At 34.1% G+C, this 18,494-nt stretch overlaps 3 protein-coding genes across 3 annotated transcripts; 2 read left to right on the forward strand and 1 right to left on the reverse strand.

Annotated features, from left to right (window-relative positions):
- Nucleotides 1–4,875: 4,875 nt before the first annotated feature.
- On the forward strand, nt 4,876–10,227 carry Tsp_03987 (protein dyf-8). Its single transcript, XM_003374751.1, has 15 exons — nt 4,876–5,047; nt 5,120–5,248; nt 5,486–5,761; nt 5,815–5,996; nt 6,066–6,229; nt 6,293–6,447; nt 6,507–6,597; nt 6,658–6,808; nt 6,861–7,005; nt 7,930–8,046; nt 8,382–8,584; nt 8,671–8,813; nt 9,400–9,559; nt 9,650–9,836; nt 9,896–10,227. Exons 1-15 carry the CDS (start codon nt 4,876–4,878, stop codon nt 10,225–10,227), a joined length of 2,607 nt encoding a protein of 868 aa, XP_003374799.1.
- Nucleotides 10,228–11,112: 885 nt separating this feature from the next.
- On the reverse strand, nt 11,113–12,824 carry Tsp_03988 (protein ariadne-1). The gene is made up of 2 exons (XM_003374752.1): nt 11,329–12,824; nt 11,113–11,194 (listed from the first exon to the last, which is right to left on the reverse strand). Exons 1-2 carry the CDS (start codon nt 12,822–12,824, stop codon nt 11,113–11,115), a joined length of 1,578 nt encoding a protein of 525 aa, XP_003374800.1.
- Nucleotides 12,825–15,731: 2,907 nt separating this feature from the next.
- Tsp_03989 (thiamine transporter 2) lies at nt 15,732–17,340 on the forward strand. Its single transcript, XM_003374753.1, has 4 exons — nt 15,732–16,208; nt 16,270–16,637; nt 16,974–17,115; nt 17,176–17,340. The coding sequence occupies exons 1-4, from the start codon at nt 15,732–15,734 to the stop codon at nt 17,338–17,340; spliced, it is 1,152 nt and encodes a 383-aa protein (XP_003374801.1).
- The last annotated feature ends 1,154 nt before the right edge of the window (nt 17,341–18,494 follow it).

Here is an 18,494-nt window from a genome sequence, read left to right on the forward strand (position 1 = left end):
AACATCCGTTACATGAACTTCAAATAAATAACCTAGGACATCAAGCGTTCATTACACTTAATATTTTCACATATAAAAATTTCAATTTGTATTCTTTTTTCATTAGAGTTGTGTAAAAAAAGTTTAATATTTTCAAAATGAATATATCAGATGTTTCATCTACTGTGAAAGTGCTTTCAAAGTTATCACTTTGATTTGGAAACGGTTCAAAATGAAAAATCGTCCATTATATGTGGAAAAGTGCGCTACAGGTTTTACTTTTACGTCATGGGATAATTTCTTACTTTCCATTTATATGAATGCAAAAAAGAACTAGCAAAAAGTCGATTGCTTGCTAAATGTCATTACAGATAAAAATACTTTCAGAATTCACAAAAATCGAAAAAATTACTATGAAAGGTAGCAAAAAGCGCAATGTTTTACAGACAGTGTTAGAAAAGAATAAAAAATAAAACTAAACAGCAAGTATATAAGAATTCATACCTGACAGCAGGGACGTTGATGATGAGATCTGATGAAGACATATCGCCGTAAAAGTTTCCACAGGTTTGGGGTTTGGCGTATTTTCTGCAGAACATTCACAACGAATTTGTAGAAGCAACTCATGAATAATCAGCAAACTACCTAGCGCAGTATAGAGAGCGAGTATTTGACCCGCTCATAATAAACAGCGCTTTATATATATTTATATAGGAAATCGCTCATGGATTTAAATGGCACAAAGTGCTTTCAGCAGAATGACGTCGGCATAGTTCACCATCAGATTATTATAAATTTAGTTTGCTGACGTGTAAATGCACATATTTTTGAATGGCGTGACGCTAAGCTAGCATGGCGCCTGAAGACTCAATATTATTATACAGTTAGATACTGAGCATGCTCATCTGACAAAATAAATTCATCAATTTTTGAGTTTTCTGATTTAGAAGGTTTTGATGATACATCCATTAAAAAAATAAAATAAAAAGAAATCTCTGTTAAACTTGACTGAACAGCAAAGTTTATTATGCATAAATTAAACACTAATGAACCATCAGTGGAAGATCACTGACTATGACCAAATGAACTTCTTAAAATTTGATTGTTAACTTTCATCGAAATGAAACTAAACACGAATAACGAAGGCCCCAGAACAAAATACGAATTGCATTGCAAGTAATTGAAATTTTTCGAAAAAAGTTTTCATTGTTCAAAAACAATAAAGGCTGATAATAATGAATTTTACAAAAACTTGGAGAAATAATTTTCCCAGAAACTGACTGATTTTTACTAGGTAGATTGAATATTGACCGGGAAATATTAAGAACATAGAACTTCCTGTTATGAATATAGTTCGATGCAAAATTCAATGCACATGTCCATATATCTACACCAAAAGAATCTCTCAAGATGTGCAAAATGTTTCTATTTTCATTGTAACAGTTATTACAATAGCACACATATCAACTGAAATTTTATTAATATTTGAAAATAAATAAATTCAGAATAAATAGATTTTGAACAGCAATTGTTCGAATGCCTGATCGATGTCTATCCAGACACAATCATCATAATAAATAATATTCTGATTTTATTGTTACCTCATTATTATGAGATCGGCAAAGCATATATATAGTCTAGAGATGTTTTCTCCTATTCAGTGAAGAAGCTGTCTTCAATGTTTTGCGCCGTTGAATTTCATCATCTAAATCAAATAAACGCTGCACTACAAAAAATATCTGGATCAGTTCGTAGAAGACAAATTATCTGATCAAAAAGTATACAATGATTATGTATATTTATTGTTCTTTCATAAGAGATTTTTCCAAAAGCATTGTTTGAAGTTCGCCTTTGTTTGAAAATATTCTTCATGCACTTCAGTCAATCTTTCGACATAACAAATTACATTTATTCGATTGAAACAGCGCATTATTACAATAACAATCAATAAGTTACTTACCCAAGAAAATATTCTTTTGCCGTGCTGCATTCCACTGCTCATCATTATTATTACATTCAGATTTTTCCGATCATAATCCTATCAGACCGTGCTTCTTCATTCAGCAAAATTTTCATGTCAGTGCGTTGTTTGCTTCAGAAAAAATGAAACATCTAGAATGAAACAAAATGCTTCCATCAATTCAACGGTCAGTGCCTGAAAAAGCAATTAATCCATTTTGTATATCTACAAAGCACGTCTATCTGATAGCTGAAAATTAAGATAAACAGGAAAGTGGAAAAAAAATCAAAAGGCGCTGTCATTTAAAAGTTTTTGAACTGCTACTATCTGTATCTTTGTTCAAATAATCTGATAACAAATGAATACTATTAGTTCTTTTTGGCAACGTAATCAATGGGAATTCTTTCCTATCAAGAAATGATACATCTGATTGTACATGCTAATGCACGTAATGCAACCTTCAGGTCTAATAAAAGAATGCTCCCATTGATTAAAAAACACGTCATCACTTTGCGCTTTTGTGAAGCAGCAATTTTAATAATTATACTATCGTCATAATTATTATTATACTATCATATTATCGTGAGCATGATGCACCCCACAGATATGAGATGAATTTCTGATCTGATTTAGGACGCATCCCGAAAGCTTGAATATTGGTTAGATCTGTCATGCTCACGTTTTAAAAGCAATCTTTAAATTCCTTTCCTGTGAAATTCAAGCCACTTACTAACGGGATGTAGTGTTTGTGACCAGCAATGGATGACTTCTGTGCTTCCATTCCATTGTACAGTTGTAATACTAAATTTGTTTCTCATACAAATAGGACTATGAACAAGCCTTAACAAATTACGTTTGTGCATTAAGTAGTTTATTTTGAAATTCACAATCATGTTAACTGCTTTTAAAATGAGTTCTTAAATGTTTTGCTTTAAATATTCTGAACATTTTATGTTTGGAAAATGTGCTGTTTTTTCTCTTGTATGCATTGGTCTTCCTTGTCTGTCCTCTGCACTGCAAAATCAGTAATATAATTTATAATGATCAAACAATTTTTAAGCTGTTGAAAAAACATCAAAGACTGAAAATACTTTCAAATATGTTAACTGTAATAAATTAAGGAAAGTTGTTTAGATTTATGAATGTTATCAAAACATATATTGCACATGCTATTATCACAGGATCAAATTTCTTCAATTTTAAAAATAATTGTACGTAAAAAGTTTCTTTTAATACAGTTTCCTGAAAATTTGACGAATGAATATAATTGAAAATTGAAATATATCTAGTAAATATTGGTATTTACACAACATATTTATATTGTTCTAGGAGAAATATTTTTCAATCTATTACAGTTTTATGTATTGACAATTTTATACTTTTGACCGCAGTAAAAATAGACAACTCAGATGGCAATCACACAGATTTTCATTTATCAATCAAAATTTGAATATTACTTGCTGTTTGATTTTGCAATTTTCTTAATTTTGTACAATACTTCGCAAAATAAGTGGTAAGGATAAGATATTTTTTTCGAAAACTATCCAACGTTGCGCAGTATATGCAACGAATTCAAGTGCAATTTAGAAAATGGATTATTTCTGATTCGATTTTAAAATGTATGGCCCACTGAAGCAGCACATTATTACAAAATAACTTTAAAGAAATTTGCAATGCAAACAATTATATTTAAATGGTATGCATGTACACATTAAAAAAATAATACGCACTTAACTTTAAAAATTTTTTTTTTGATTTGAAACATTACAAAATTACACCAATACAATTTAAACGAGATGAATGTGGAGGATAATTTCATTAAACTTTCCAAAAATACACGCGTAATAAAATGTATAATTTGAACAGAACCAAGTAGAAATTCTCTACTGTAGAAATAAATATGAGCAATCAATACAAAAGGTTATTCGCCTCTTTTACTTAAAATGAGTGTAATGGGAGGTAGAGTTCGCTTTTGATGATAAAGGCTGATGACCTCTAATTGATGATGCCTGTTTACGTTGCGTAATTTGCCTCATGAGCTTTTATGCATAATAAACAGCTCCACAAGGACAAATCTGTGTGCCACAACTGTGACGTTGGGCGTACCAGTGACAATCTAATTGTCATCTGGTCGTTCACGTCTATTTTATTTTTTTCCAAATATATTTGTCTTTTCCTTACTCTTGCTATTAATAAGTGGTAAAATTTGCTTATTAAAACTGAATATCAAATTCTGAATAAATTTCATACAACGCTACTTCTGTTGTGCATCAAACAATTCTCGTATGGCCACATATAGTACATTTGGTCTTTTTTTCGTTGTATTTTTGTCATGTTTAAATACGGCAAAGTGTAAGTAATGATATTACAATTATAACTATTATATGAATAATTGTTCTCCACTGATATTGACAATGTTTTTCATGAAACTTATATTCCTATAAGCAGATTTCATTTTCAATGAGCAAATCGTGTTCAGTAACAGCAGTTGTAATAATTAATAAATTACAAATCATGTACATTTGGATGCAACATGAATTTAACCAACTTCAGTAGACGTTAAAGACTAATTTTAATCTTCCGCAGCTGTTGGTTGCATCACTTCTTTGGCCATAAATTTTCATAAATAAAGTTACAACAATAAAGCAAACAATAAAAATGCTACCAAATAAATATCTTAAAATTTGAAAAAAAAAGAATTCAGATTATAGTTAGTTTTATTACGGATTAAATTGGTTACTTACTGAAAAATTAAAATAATTCAATGCTACTGAATTTACAATATGATAATTGATGATGATGAATGATTTACTTTAGCTTATGAATGCCGGGGCAAAAGCATCTTCGTAATAAATGGAGGCACATACAGTAGTGGAGCAATATTGAGAATAAGTGCAGCTAATTCACTCGATGACTGCATACATTTATGCAACAGTATGGCTAATCAGTGCCGAGCGATTAGTTTAACACATCAAAATACAAATCGACCTCCGCTGTGCACACTTTTCGAAGCACTTAACAAAGACTACCCGTGGAATGAACAAATGAACAGAAATTCAAGCTCTCTTTATTCTGCCGAAAAGCTTTGCTTGCCAATTCGTCAAACAAGTTAATATTGAATTGAAACAAAATATCTTGTGAATATGAATTACGATGACGATATGTTTGTGTATTTTCTAGCAAACGCATTCGCTGATTGTGAAGGCAGTTGGCATTTTCAACGAATAGCCAACAAGCAAGCCATCGGCTCATCACTGTTCAACATCAACATGCTAACTGGATATTCTGCGGAAGAATGCCTAGCCGAATGTATAAAGTTGAATCACATCTGCAGAGCGGTTCAATACCACAAACCGACCAAACAGTGCTCTCTGCTTTCGATCAACCACCAAGTGGTGCACAAAGCAAATCGTTTTTTCACCGATGCCCATCAAACGACCATTTATGAAAATAGCTGCTTCAAGCCAGGCAAATGTTGCACTTGTAAATTTTGCATATTCATTATTGTTTTGTTATTTTAAATTTCAGGAGTTCCACGAAATCGAGTGACTTGTCAATTTGAAGAAACAACTCACTATGGAATTCCAATTTTGTACGACGAACGAACACCAAACATAGAAAGCACTGAACAATGCAAAAAGCTTTGCTTAACTTCGAAAAAACATCTATGCTCTGCTTACATGTTCAATCCGAGACTGAAAGTTTGTCACTTGAGCCATACTGGAGTGGATTTAGAACCGCAACAACAACAACAACAGTTGTTCCATCACACAAATGTTTATGATAATGTAGTGTTGGGTCGTTTGGAGAATTGCATCGAACGTGAGCATCAATTTTGCAGTTGGATAAATTGAATTTCAAATTTTAAATTTTAGTAAAAATGACTTGCAAATTAAAGTCGATGCACATTTACATGACAAGTTTGAAAATGATCGACGAAGGCAAGCTGTACTCGTTGCAAGAGTCCAACAAGAACAGTAAAACAACGTTGAGAAATTCTTGGACCGCGTCCTTAGAAATACCCTACGAAAAATGCGCCACAGACAACAACGATTCGGTTAGCTGGAATAAACTGCACAAATAAAAGTCAACATATCACGTGAATAAAATATTCCTACTATTTCAGCAAAGCAAAACTTATCAGAACATGGTCGCGTTCAGCAGAACCTACGAAACAGGGGAAAATCACAAATACGACCGAAGAGTGAATTTGATGTGCAAATCCAACGCACAAGAGGAAAATTCAAAATTGAACGTCAAACTACGCGTACTGGCGCCGCCCAATCCACTGTCAGATAGAGATTTTCCTTTTTCTTTACAAATTATATTTTAATGTTCATTTTTTTCGTTCAGAAATGATCAGAAAATTTTCAACATCAAAGGAAAAAATGTGAATGAAAATACGCATCCGTTCAAACTTACCATCGTTGACAAAAATTACAGACCAGTAAAGAACGTTCAAGCTGGTGACACTGGATATCTGGAGGTGGAATACAATTCTGACGGGGGTGATTTTGGAAAAATACGAATTTGTCAAATTGTGAATAAAACTTTTCACCAATTCTAGCTCACCGAATTCCGGACGACTTTCGCATTGTCGACTTCATCGCAACTGACCTGCGGGAAGGCAACGATCTAATTCTCTTCAACCAACACGGGTAAAGCAAACAAGCAAAAGCAAATATAGGAAAGATAATTATGCAAAATATACATTTCAGATGCAACATTCAACCGAGTCTCGTGGGCAAATTTGTCCCCGTCAACAAGCAAACGAAAAGATCAAGAATAGTATTTTTCGCTTTTCCTGAAACGAAACGCGTTTATTACAAAGGACACGTCGAAGCTTGTTACGAAAACTGCAACCAGTGGGTTAGTGGACAAAACATAATTAACATATATATCTATATTCTTGGTAATGTAGCACGAGAGTCGATTGTTCATGTTGCAGGAAAACGATTGCCGACACAACAACGAGCAGAAGACAAATTCGTCCAGAAAAGAGAAACGAGACGTTGAAATTTTCAAAATAAGCTCTTCAGCTGAAAATGCGAACTACTCAACATCCGGTATGGCAAAGCGATTGCAACATTAAATTTGCCAAAAAAAATATAAGAAAAATTATACACCTACCAAGGGTTCTGTACTTGGTTTTCTTTTAAATTACAGTAAACACACGAAGAACCAAGAACTGATTCTGAAGTCGAATTAATCCGATTTGTAAATAAAAAAAACAATAAAATTAAAATAAATAAACTAGACTTTTCTTTGATCATCATTATCATTATCATCATCAGTGTCGTCGTTGAAGAGGCAACCTCCCAACAAAGTTCAGTCGGTCCATTAATCGGGTCCAATTGAAACAATACCAATTATCACGATGGTAAAGTTTCATTGAATAAAAAGCTTCATTGAATTAAATTAAATTAACGAGTGATTGATTGAACGGTGATGTAAAACACGACAGAATACATGATTGGATAGTTTGAAAAAGAAAATAAATCGGCAACAAGCCACCTGTCAGGTTGTGCATTGAATTGACTACGGACATCCGGCGTGCAGGCCGGCGGTTTCAATAATATGCTGGTTATGTGTAATTAGCTGCCCGAGGTGACCGGCGCCGGCCATACGGCACCTGGTCAGCGTGATAATCGTTCACCTGATGGCCAGGCGCTTCAACTAACCGCCAAACGGAGAGAAAAAAGCCCACTGTTGCTTCATAATCAATTTCCTGCGTTGTGCTTGTCGTGCAGTCGGCTCAAAAATCAAACTGGCTATTTACTGTTTAAAGCAAACAACAACAACAACAACAAGAAAACAATATCGAATAACGTAAGAAAACAGCAAAGCAAAGAAGAAGAAGAAGACAGAAATTTGAAAATCTCTTCATTCAATTGAAATTATAACTTTGCATATTATGTAAGAAAAAATTTTTTTAATCCAACAAAATATGCAATGTTTTTTTACTTATGTTTTCAGCCAAAAAAATTCAGCTTTTGATAAAGTATTGTTGTATTTTACCGAGTTTGAAATGCTTACTTGTACATCTGCACTGTTGTTTTTGTGTACTTTTGTTAGCGTTACCTGGACAACCACACCAAGCGGATTCGGTAAGCAAACCTTCTTATTGTATTATATATAATCTTCTTTGAATAAAAAAAACCATTGATCGAACCAAACATTGATCAAATAATAATGCATTTTTATCTGATGAGAAAACAGCACATTTTGATGAAAAAAAGCCTCTTCAAATCTACTGAAGCATTTGTGGAAAAGCAACTGCACACTAATGATAAAAGCACAGAAATGATTATTTTTAAATTTCAATACAATCGTTCTCTATTGAACTGTATGCGCAATAAATACTCTGCTGATAATTTGTTTCTTTGATTAATATATTATTTCATCACGTTTTACTTTCAACCAATATATTTGTATTTTTCAGTTGAAGAAGTGTCGTGCAATTCACGTTCCATGATTGTTGTGCTAAACAAATCCGATCCTGATGTAATTCAATGGCGTCGAGATTCAGCTGCACGCCCAGTAGTGTATGTCTATGGGCACAAAGAACGTACACCTTGTGGTCTTTTCCTAAAATCACCAGACAACAGCACCTATCATCTCAACTTTACCATACCCTACGGTCCTGTATGTTCTGTTCAACTGACGGATTTGGTAATCATACTTATAATCATTATTATTATTATGATTATTAATGATCTTGATTTATTTAGGAACCGAATCATCAAACTGCCGAAACAAGCATTGCAATTGAAGATCATGCATCATTCGCACATTCGAAACCAATCCGCATACATCACGTTTTTTGCATCTACACAAAGCGTGTTGAAGCTATACGCATGAGTGACGTAGCAAAGTGAGTTTGAAAAATAATTGCACTCTAGACAGATGTGACAAAAATTTTCACGCTTTCTGACCTTGATAAACTTACATATATCAAGGTTGAACTCACTTGCAATCTGCTTCATTGTTAATTAATAGAAATAATGTTGTTGTTGTTGTTGTCGTTGTTGTTATTTTCATTAATAAAAAAATAATTTTTTTTTATTATATGAAAATTTCAGTGGTCACGAAGTGATCGCCAGTACTGGAGGAAAACCGAAACCAAAAGTACAACTGCTGTTCCGAGACCCGTCTGGAAAACCAATGCGTGCTGCACGTTTCGGCGATCAAGTTGGCCTCTATCTGATGTTGGATCCGGACAGTAATTGAAATTAATATATTAAAAAAAAAACTTTTCAAAAAAAAACAACAACTAATACAAACATACTTTTCAGACGCTTACAAAGCGATCAATCCAAAGCATTGCGTTTTTTCCGACAGGGATCGCATGGAAGAGCCTGACGCGAAAACACTCACATTCATCCAATCTGAGTAAGAGAAGAAAAAAGCCACCAATTCCACATATTATTCATTTTCAATAATTCATTATTCCACTACAGTTGTCCCGTGGACGAGCTTGGAGAAATTGTGGAACCTGTGAAAGATGTCAACGAAGAAATTTATTACACGAAATTTCAAGCGTTCCGCTTCGGTGAAAAGCCGACCGTCTACGCGCATTGTACCGTCGAAGTTTGCCTTGAACAAGAATCTTGTGCAAAAGTATCTTATTGAAAACATCACATCACATCACATCACACACACAGATCAGTTGAATATTTTTCATGCATGATTTTTCTTATTCCCTTTCAGACATGCTTTCCAAAAGTGAAAAACAAATCCATAACACCGGAAATTCTTCGACATCGTCTACGTCGGAGCAACTATCCTCGCGGTCAACGCCGAATACGCGGCTTGAATTTGGAAAAAGCCGAATCAAACCAACAAGTAGCCGTCAGCAGTTACTTAACAGTTCTGGACGAAATACAAACATCCGAAGGTAATTTTTCTCTTCTTCTCCATCATCTTTTCTGTACAATCAACTCTGTGTACGTACAGTGATCGCCGAACCACCGCCCGGATTCGAAGACTGCCAATCGCCGCCTAATGCTTACTTTTTATTCTTGATCTCTGTCGGCTTTTTCACAGTTTTATTTCTGTTCATGGGCGCGGCTGTCATTTACCTGCTATTCAAACTGCGTGCCAACAAATCGAAAGATCAATTTGGTCATCTGCCGTTTAGTCAACTCTCTGCCCCTTCGGTTGGCACCATTTCCAGAGGTACGCCAAGCCCCCTTTGGACAGATCGTTATAAGCAAAAAAGTTCCAGCTCGCTCGCGTTGAACCGACCAGCGGAAATAATGATCCCCAGAATCAACGCTTATCTTTGAATGGACACTTGAAAAGATTAATTTTCATTAAAAGATAAAAAAATAGAAAACAGTCTCGCTTCACGCGTTCACATCAAGTCCAACAACAAACGGTGCTTCTACAACAACCAACCAAACAAAAACAAAGTAAAACTAACCCCCCCCCCATCCCCTCCCTCTCTCTTGCAATGCAAGTGGAAACTGTTCAAAATATTATCTGTGCAAGAAAATAAATGCATCTATCACTTCAACAGACTTATCCTTTTTAATTTTGATCATTTATTAATATGTGCAGTGTTCAGATTAAAATACAATTAATTGATTGTGCAACATGAATGTTATTAAATTTGTGCAATGTCGTTGAAATGTAAAAGAAAAATATCAACTATAATTGAAAATACTAATTGAAGTATAATTTCAAGATTTTCAAGTTCAAAAAACAACAAACACTTACTGTAGAAAAGGACGACAACAACAGTGACAATGACGAGAAGCTCCATATCAAGGTTACAGGTTGAATAAATAAATTCCACAATTGTCGATTAAACGAAGCGCACAAATGTTTGTTGTCATTTATTAAAAGTGTAAAAATTTTTGCAGTTGCACAACAAATGAAAGTAAAATTTCAGCAAATGTTTAAAAATGAAATAACGATAATAAAAGCGCAAATGCGCTTCAATGTGAGACCGGATGTTTGTGAAAACGACCCTAAAGAAAAAAGTTCCAGAAACTTGCACACAAATGCAAGAAAAATGAAATTATAAAGAAAATAAAATTAATATACATATACATTACGATAATGATTATTGGTGAAGAAGGAAGAAGATGAGGGGGAGGGGAGGGAGGGGAGGGGAAGGGAAGAAGAAGAGCAGAGAAAGAAGAGCAGTGGAAAAACGTTGTACAAAATCAGTCATTAAATACCCACCAATTCTTCTCATTTCCTTCTTGGCAATGATTTAACAATGCTTTTCGTCGATTCTCACAGTATCTTCAGATTTTCAAAAGAAAATCAGGAAAAGAAAAAGCAACAATTAAATTACACAAAAAAAGAATAAATAAATGAGTAAACAAAATATTCTATATGTGAACAAGAGAAAAAATAATAAAGAATTGAACAATTACCTGTATTTGTCTTGGACCAATTGTTTGAGTGAAGAGAAATTTGTCGAAGCGAGGTCTTGTTCCAAAAATTCGCTCAACTGTTCAGTGGCGAGTTCCAAATCGTTCTGATTGTCTTCAAATATGATCGATTGGTTGTTTTTTTCTAAATAAAATGCAAAAGCATAGGTGTGCTTCAATGTGCGTCGGCAGTCGCAGAGTACGTCGACCGCCTTGCGCAAAAATTGCACCTCCACCCAGGACATGTTCTGCATTTGCATTTCGTTCATTTTCACTTTTACCGAATTGTACAACTTTTTCTCCAATTTCAAACTGAGCGTATGATTGCTGAAACGCTTGTAAAAGTGGACGTAGCGTTGCAAATCGGACCGGGATATTTCTTGGGCGTTCCGGGCCGCCTTGGCCGCCTCGTCGTCGTAACGGTTGCAAGAGTACCAAGAAGAGCCGTGCGGTTCCCAAGGTCCCAGACAAACCCAGCAGAATTCATTTTTGCAGCACACATTCCGGCAGGTCATGTGATTACAGCCGCCGTCTTTGTGTATCACGACGTGGCATTTCGGGCATTCTTTGGTGTTGGCTGCCAGCCAATTGGAAGTTTCGTTGTCGTCTGTGCACTTTTTCAACCATTTGGCAAGCATCTCGCAACTGATCGGATCGTGCCATTCTTCGCCACAGTCGAAGCAGAACAAATATCCACATTTGCACTTCACCTTCCTGACGTCGAGGTTGAAAACCCGGATCACGTATTCGCAGTTCGGGGCGGGACACCAGCGGAACGTCCGGCTGCATTCGATGAACGTTTTCACGATCAAATAATTGTACCTAGCCCTGACGCGCTCTTCGCGCACCAGCTTCATGATCGTGCTGTCGTCGACCAGTACGTTGCACGGAAATCCCGCGCATTTTATTCCCTGACTGACACCCTCATCCATAATTTTCGAAGTCAAATACTGTGTCCAACAGCGAGTACAGTAGAAATGTTTGCACTGTAAACCGATCATGCCAAAGTAAGTGAAAGTGTGCAAGCAAATTTCGCACATCAGCTTGTCCGAACTACCGGTGGTCACTGATGTTCCAGGCTTGTCCGACTTCGGGGTGTCGGTTACCCTTGGATCCGCAATGCCAGCTTCTTCGAACAGTTTGTGCGGGTCAGGAGAGTCGTAAAAGCGTTCCATCAATTTCTCCTTGTCCCAGTGAAAATGATTCAACAACATTCGAATGGTCACTTCCGGCAGCTGCAGTATAGAAGTAATCTGGCGCACTATGCTCTGCATGTAGTTCGACACATCACCGGTTGTCAACACTTCCAACTGCTGATATTCCTCTTCTCGACTGTCATTCGCATTATCAGCAACTGGCATCACAAAATCATCACTGTCATCACTGCCATTTGAATTGCCATCATTTTCACTTTCCCAGTACTGTTCAATATCGCTTTCACTATCGCCTTCCATGAACAGTACCTGAATTTCCGCTACAATATACCACAAATCGGTCATGGCGTGTTAAAAACAAAACGACAATCATTCAAAACCATTGATCAAATAATAAACATACTCGTCAATTACAAGAAAACAATTTACCTACCCTGACCATTTAACAGGAAATTAAAATTATCTCGATCAAATTACCTTCATAAATATCAAACATACAAAAATGTAATAACGTTCAAAGCGAATCGAGCAACTTACTCAGTACAAAAACTGTATCAGAACAGAGAAATTTCAAAAAGAAAATACAAATACAATAAGTTTGAGAAAACAATTTTTCATTGAAAATTCAATTTATTATTCAAAAATAAAACACCATTCAATAAAACAGCCATTCAATTCACTAGTTGAAACTTTTCATCAAATAATTATAGAACAAAAACATAATTGAATAAAATTTACAAATAAAAAATCAGTTCACTCCACCACAAAGGCCATTATACAAAAGAAAAACTGCTAACGTAGAATAATAACAAATTTCAATGTTCAGGTATTATTGAAAAGTTAACTGCATTACTATTACTGATATTGTAAAATTATTACAAGAATATTAATTAAACGGAAAAAATTTCCATTTATCTGTTGCACTCTTGAAATGTAAAATTAAAATTCTGTAAAGAAATTCATCACCACTCAAAGTTATTTATAAAATATTTTAAAATTGTTCCGAATTAGCAGAGGAAATACAATAAATAAGTACTAACATAAATTATAAAACAGAACTATAAAACGCCCACACATACTAAGCTATTATTCATGAGAATCTGTTGAAATTGCAAAGAGAAACTTATTTAACATTAAACTGTTAACAATGCAAAAAATGAAACTGTTCCATTTAAATCAATAAATATATTTCAGTTCTTTAACATTTAAAATATCTAAAATCTAATCGAAAATGAAAAAGAAGCCTCTAAAGTGTCCAGAATGATAAACATGCATAAATAAAATCAATAAAACTTCTGAAAATAAATGTTTACTCGGAAATACGTTGAATAAGAATAATAAAATCGTCAAACAAAATAATACACTTATACATCAAAATTTCACCAGTACAGCCACATAAGGTTAAGGAAATTTTCTGTAAAATATTATTTGCAGGTACAACGAGTGAAAGAAATGGAACTGATTAATTGGAAAAGTAATCGTTTCCAATTAAAATTGAAATTAATTTCACTTGTGGCATCTGTTATTCATATCACGTACACACATGTCTATGTATATATTAACTTCTTTAAGTAGAAAGTAAGTATAATCTTATAAATACTGTAGTTTTTATATTATTCTATTTATATATTCAAAAGTTATTCACGTTGCTACTAAAGGGAAAATGTCGCGTTTAAATTGCAAAAATACAGAAATTCACTTCTAATATTTCAATTGTAAAAATTTGAAAAATGAATTTCCTTTATTGTTGTCATAGAATTTGTAATAGATTTTAAAAAATATTTAAAAAACGAAATAAGGGTGTGGTACGTTTAATTTTAGTTATTCCAGTCATGTGACGTCACAGTTTCATTGACTTTCAATTTATTTATCTTAATCTGAGTTTTCGGTGAAGCAGATGTACAACGTTAGAAAAATAATTCATCAGAAACAGTAATTTCTGTTCTAATTTCTTACTTGTCTTTCTTTTATTCTAAAAGCTGCATACGGTGCATTTTTTTAATCTTTCCACTATTCATCCATTGTTCGTTAAAAAATTTGCAGTTTTTCAACACGTATTGTATTGAGCTGATTTTTCACACAGGCAATTTCAATATTTAACATGAAGCTTCTTCCTTCAATGATCCAATGAACATGATCAATCAATCATTCGCACGATAGAACTATACACGTCTACTTTTGCACCTACACTGCTTTCGTCGATTTTCAAGTACAATTAAATACAAGTTATACAGTAAGATATGGATGCTTGATTTTATGAAGATAAATTTGCCGTATTCGTCATGGAAATTGCTTTTATATTTTGCAAAAAAGCTTTTGTACTTGTTTTTCACATCACATTCTAGCCCATGCGTAACTAAGTGTGCATTAATTAATTAATTTCTGCGAAGAAACTTATTGCCTGCTGTTATGTAAAAGATGAATTTTATTTTTCAAATATTTTTTAATTTATTATTTATTCAATTTATAGTAAAATATTTGCACTTTTTAAATAAACTTGAATTTGCTTTGCACAGTATTTGAATAATAGGGATAATTTTCATTATTACTTCTAATATCACACAAGCAACTGTAGAAAAATGAATGACAATGAACATAGGTGGTGGAAAAAAAAGCAAAAGTGTTACACATTCAATGCGAGTTGCTTTTCATTCAAGTGAAGAAGATGCGAATGCTCTCACAAATGCGGCTGTTGTTCATTTTGCCAATACGTCAGTGGTAATTTATCAGGCCTGTTTTATTTATGCTTAAACAAATTTGGCTTTTATCGGCAGAACTAGTCGAAGCTATCAGTAGTTTGTCCTGCTCGCAATATGCTTTGCCAGTTTGGAGAGTAATTTTCACTTCGAACACAGGTGTACGTACACTCGCCACTACTTTTGGTCACAATTTTCGTCATTTTCCAATCGCCTTGAAATTTTTTTATTCATTGTTGTCAAAAAAATGAATTCTGCTTATGAATTATGGCGTCAGATATCTTTTTTCGATCACAACGACACTTCGCATCGTTCGCACTTACTTGCAGATTATTGAGGCAGAAGATTGTTGCTCACATTTTGGCAACTGCACTTTATTCAACGGCCGGCCGTTCATGCGAAATTTTAATGTTCGCGAAACGTATTATTATCACTATTATAATTCATTTATTATCATTTTATCATCAGTTAATATAGTCGTCGAATGTTGAGGTTTGTAATTTAAAAAAAAAAAAATTTTTTTTCTCACCTTTTTTTAGAATTAAACAAAAAAAATATGCATTGGCCTGCCATGAAAGTTGACAGCGCAAAACTTGTGATATTTCTTTTGATATTTTCTGGTTTTTTAAAAGAGTTTCGACCAATTTTGCCATTTATGAATACTTACCTCACATCATCGGCCAGAAATTTCACTGACGACACTCTCAATCATCAAGTTTATCCCGTCTGGACATATTCCTATATGGCTCTGCTTCTTCCAGTTCTTCTATTATCTGACAATGTGCACCATTTCACATTTGTCATCATTGGAACATTCGGTCAACTTTGCACGATGCTGGCGATGATCTATGGTACAACTGTCGCTTGTTTGCAGCTAATGGAAATAGCGTACGGTTTAACAACAGCCTGCGATATCTCGTCCATGTCATTTTTGTTCTTTGTTGTCGGTGATCTGAAAAAATTTCAAAAAATCATCAGCATCATGAGAGCAGTCACTCTGCTTGGTATGTGTATAAGTTATGTGATTGGTCAGGTGAGGAAATATTCATTTCTGTTAAAATAATTTTCAATTTGACTATTGGAAAATGATTTAGCTGTTTTTATGGTTTGGTGTCACCGATTATACCGTTCATGCGTATGTTTCCTTGACTGCTTCGGTTGCAACAGTTCTACTCGTGCTTTTCATTTGCTTGTTGAGAAAAGTGTGGCTGAAGCCTAGAACCATGCATCGACGAACCGAAAACGATACCAAATTTAGTATCCACTTTCTCACAGTGCTATTTTATCGACTGAAAAAATGCTATCATTCAATTTTTGTTATTAAATGGTCAATCTTTTGGGCAATTTCCACCTGCGGCTATTTGCAAGTTGTCAATTATATTCAACTTCTTTGGTCAAAGTTGCAAGATAAAAATGACAATTCAACTATTTATAATGGAATAACCGAAGCTGTTAATGCGTTGTTAGGCAAGCAATAATTTCACTCCGCTACCTCAATTTCAAATGTGATAACGCACTATAAATCATTTTGTTCTACTTTTAGGTGCAGGCGTAGCTTTCGCTGTGCAATACGTGCATCTCAATTGGGCATTGATTGGCGACATGTATCTTTTTATGATTTCCATTGTTCAAGCGATATTTTTAATCACCTTGAGTCAAACTTTACAAATGACCATCGCGTACATTTTATACATCTTATATTGCCTTCTTTATCAAACTAGTATTACTGTTTGCACGTAAGTTTCATTTTTTATGAATATTTTTTCCTGTAATTGATTTTATTATTACACTGCTTTAGATATCTGATCGCTACACACGCACCAAAGCGATATCACGCTTTAGCTTTTGGCTCAAATACATTTATTGCACTGCTATTGCAAACTGTTCTCACTTTAATTGTTGCCGATAGCAACGGATTTGCATTGGATATATCATCGCAGGTAATTTATTTATTTTTTTTACAAAAACGCTAATTTATAATTCAGTTATAACGTTTTCAGTTTAATGTTTATGGTATACTACATGGTACAGTTTCAGTTTTTTACCTAATTTCCGGCATTGTGATATTAGCAAAACATTGGCCAATAAATTGGAATGCATTTCTAGAAACTGATGAAGAGTTGAACGACTCGAAAAATGCAAATGAAGCGGTCACCGCTGCTTAATACGAATTGTTTAAAATTTGAAATATAAAAATTGAATAGAGAGAATGTTTGTTATTCATTGGTAACCTTGCTTCATAATTATTATTACTACTGTTAATAGTAATGCTAACTTTTCTGTTAATAATATTCACTTTGCAAACATATACATACCAAATTCATATCAACATCAGATTGTTCAAAATAAATTGATATGTTGAAATAGTGTTTCAAAATTTTGGTGCTAATTATTTCTGAAGTAATTAACTGATTCTTACTGTCAGAATTTGAATATCAGGTAAATTGAAGTAATAACTAATTTCAACTTATCAAAAAAAATACCAAAAAATTATACTGAACCATTGTTAAACATCGATTAGCATTGATAATTTTTTATCTGATATACATAGTGATTATGAAGATGTCTATTCAAAAATTATACAGATCGGTAATGTGGAAAAAATATTTTACTTACTCGTAATTCTGCCGATACAAATACACTGATAGAAGCGTCTTCAGTGATAGGCGATAATGGAATGATGGCTTTGCAAAATGGCCATATCTTTCCATACGTTAAAAGAAAAGAAATTACACGAAAGCATCATATTAGCTGAATATCCACCAGGCTGGGGCCATTGAAGAAGAATACGTAGTTTGGCAAAAATTGCTTCAAAAGTTGTGCAAAGTGGGCAAATGTGTTGCTGCGGCGAAGCATCAAAAGAATCGGATGCCATTTGCATGTGGTCGTTTCCACTAAATTGCAGCAGTTTAAAAATTGCCAAATGGTAGTGTTGATTGATTGTTTGCCTTTAAAGAGCATACTGATGATGCGCACAAGTTCTCCTTCCTGACTATAAAGAACAAGTACCGCTTTTTGTTGGACTTTTGAAAAAGCTGATTTCCATTGTTGCCAACATGTTTATGAAACCAAAATATGCGCATGTGGGGAAATTTATTTTTTCCAGACACTAAGTGCCGCAAACAAACTGTTTCTGAGACTTGGTTGGATCCCAAATCGCCGGTTAGAACCGAGATTGAAACTTCTTCAGTATCTCGGAAAAACAATCGCCCATCAACATTTCAAGTGCTGAAATGATGATCACTTTCTTCTGCTGGCGAACTGCTTTTCTTGAAACTAACGGCAAAATTTAAATACTCTTGCAAAACTGATCGTGCCA

Source organism: Trichinella spiralis, assembly GCF_000181795.1.
Source record: "Trichinella spiralis strain ISS 195 chromosome Unknown Scfld5, whole genome shotgun sequence".
In the NCBI taxonomy this organism is placed as follows: domain Eukaryota; kingdom Metazoa; phylum Nematoda; class Enoplea; order Trichinellida; family Trichinellidae; genus Trichinella; species Trichinella spiralis.

What these genes read in the sequence shown, in the direction of transcription:
- Tsp_03987 (XM_003374751.1), top strand. Translation starts at nt 4,876, where the DNA reads ATGGCTAATCAGTGCCGAGCGATTAGTTTAACACATCAAAATACAAAT. An exon ending in GGAATACAATTCTGACGGGG is followed by an intron (nt 6,448 to 6,506) that starts GTGATTTTGGAA and finishes CACCAATTCTAG; the next exon opens with CTCACCGAATTCCGGACGAC. An exon ending in AACAAGAATCTTGTGCAAAA is followed by an intron (nt 9,560 to 9,649) that starts GTATCTTATTGA and finishes ATTCCCTTTCAG; the next exon opens with ACATGCTTTCCAAAAGTGAA.
- Tsp_03988 (XM_003374752.1), bottom strand. Translation starts at nt 12,824, where the DNA reads ATGACCGATTTGTGGTATATTGTAGCGGAAATTCAGGTACTGTTCATG. An exon ending in TTGGTCCAAGACAAATACAG is followed by an intron (nt 11,195 to 11,328) that starts GTAATTGTTCAA and finishes GAAAATCTGAAG; the next exon opens with ATACTGTGAGAATCGACGAA.
- Tsp_03989 (XM_003374753.1), top strand. Translation starts at nt 15,732, where the DNA reads ATGCATTGGCCTGCCATGAAAGTTGACAGCGCAAAACTTGTGATATTT. An exon ending in ACCGAAGCTGTTAATGCGTT is followed by an intron (nt 16,638 to 16,973) that starts GTTAGGCAAGCA and finishes ACACTGCTTTAG; the next exon opens with ATATCTGATCGCTACACACG. An exon ending in CATTGGATATATCATCGCAG is followed by an intron (nt 17,116 to 17,175) that starts GTAATTTATTTA and finishes TAACGTTTTCAG; the next exon opens with TTTAATGTTTATGGTATACT.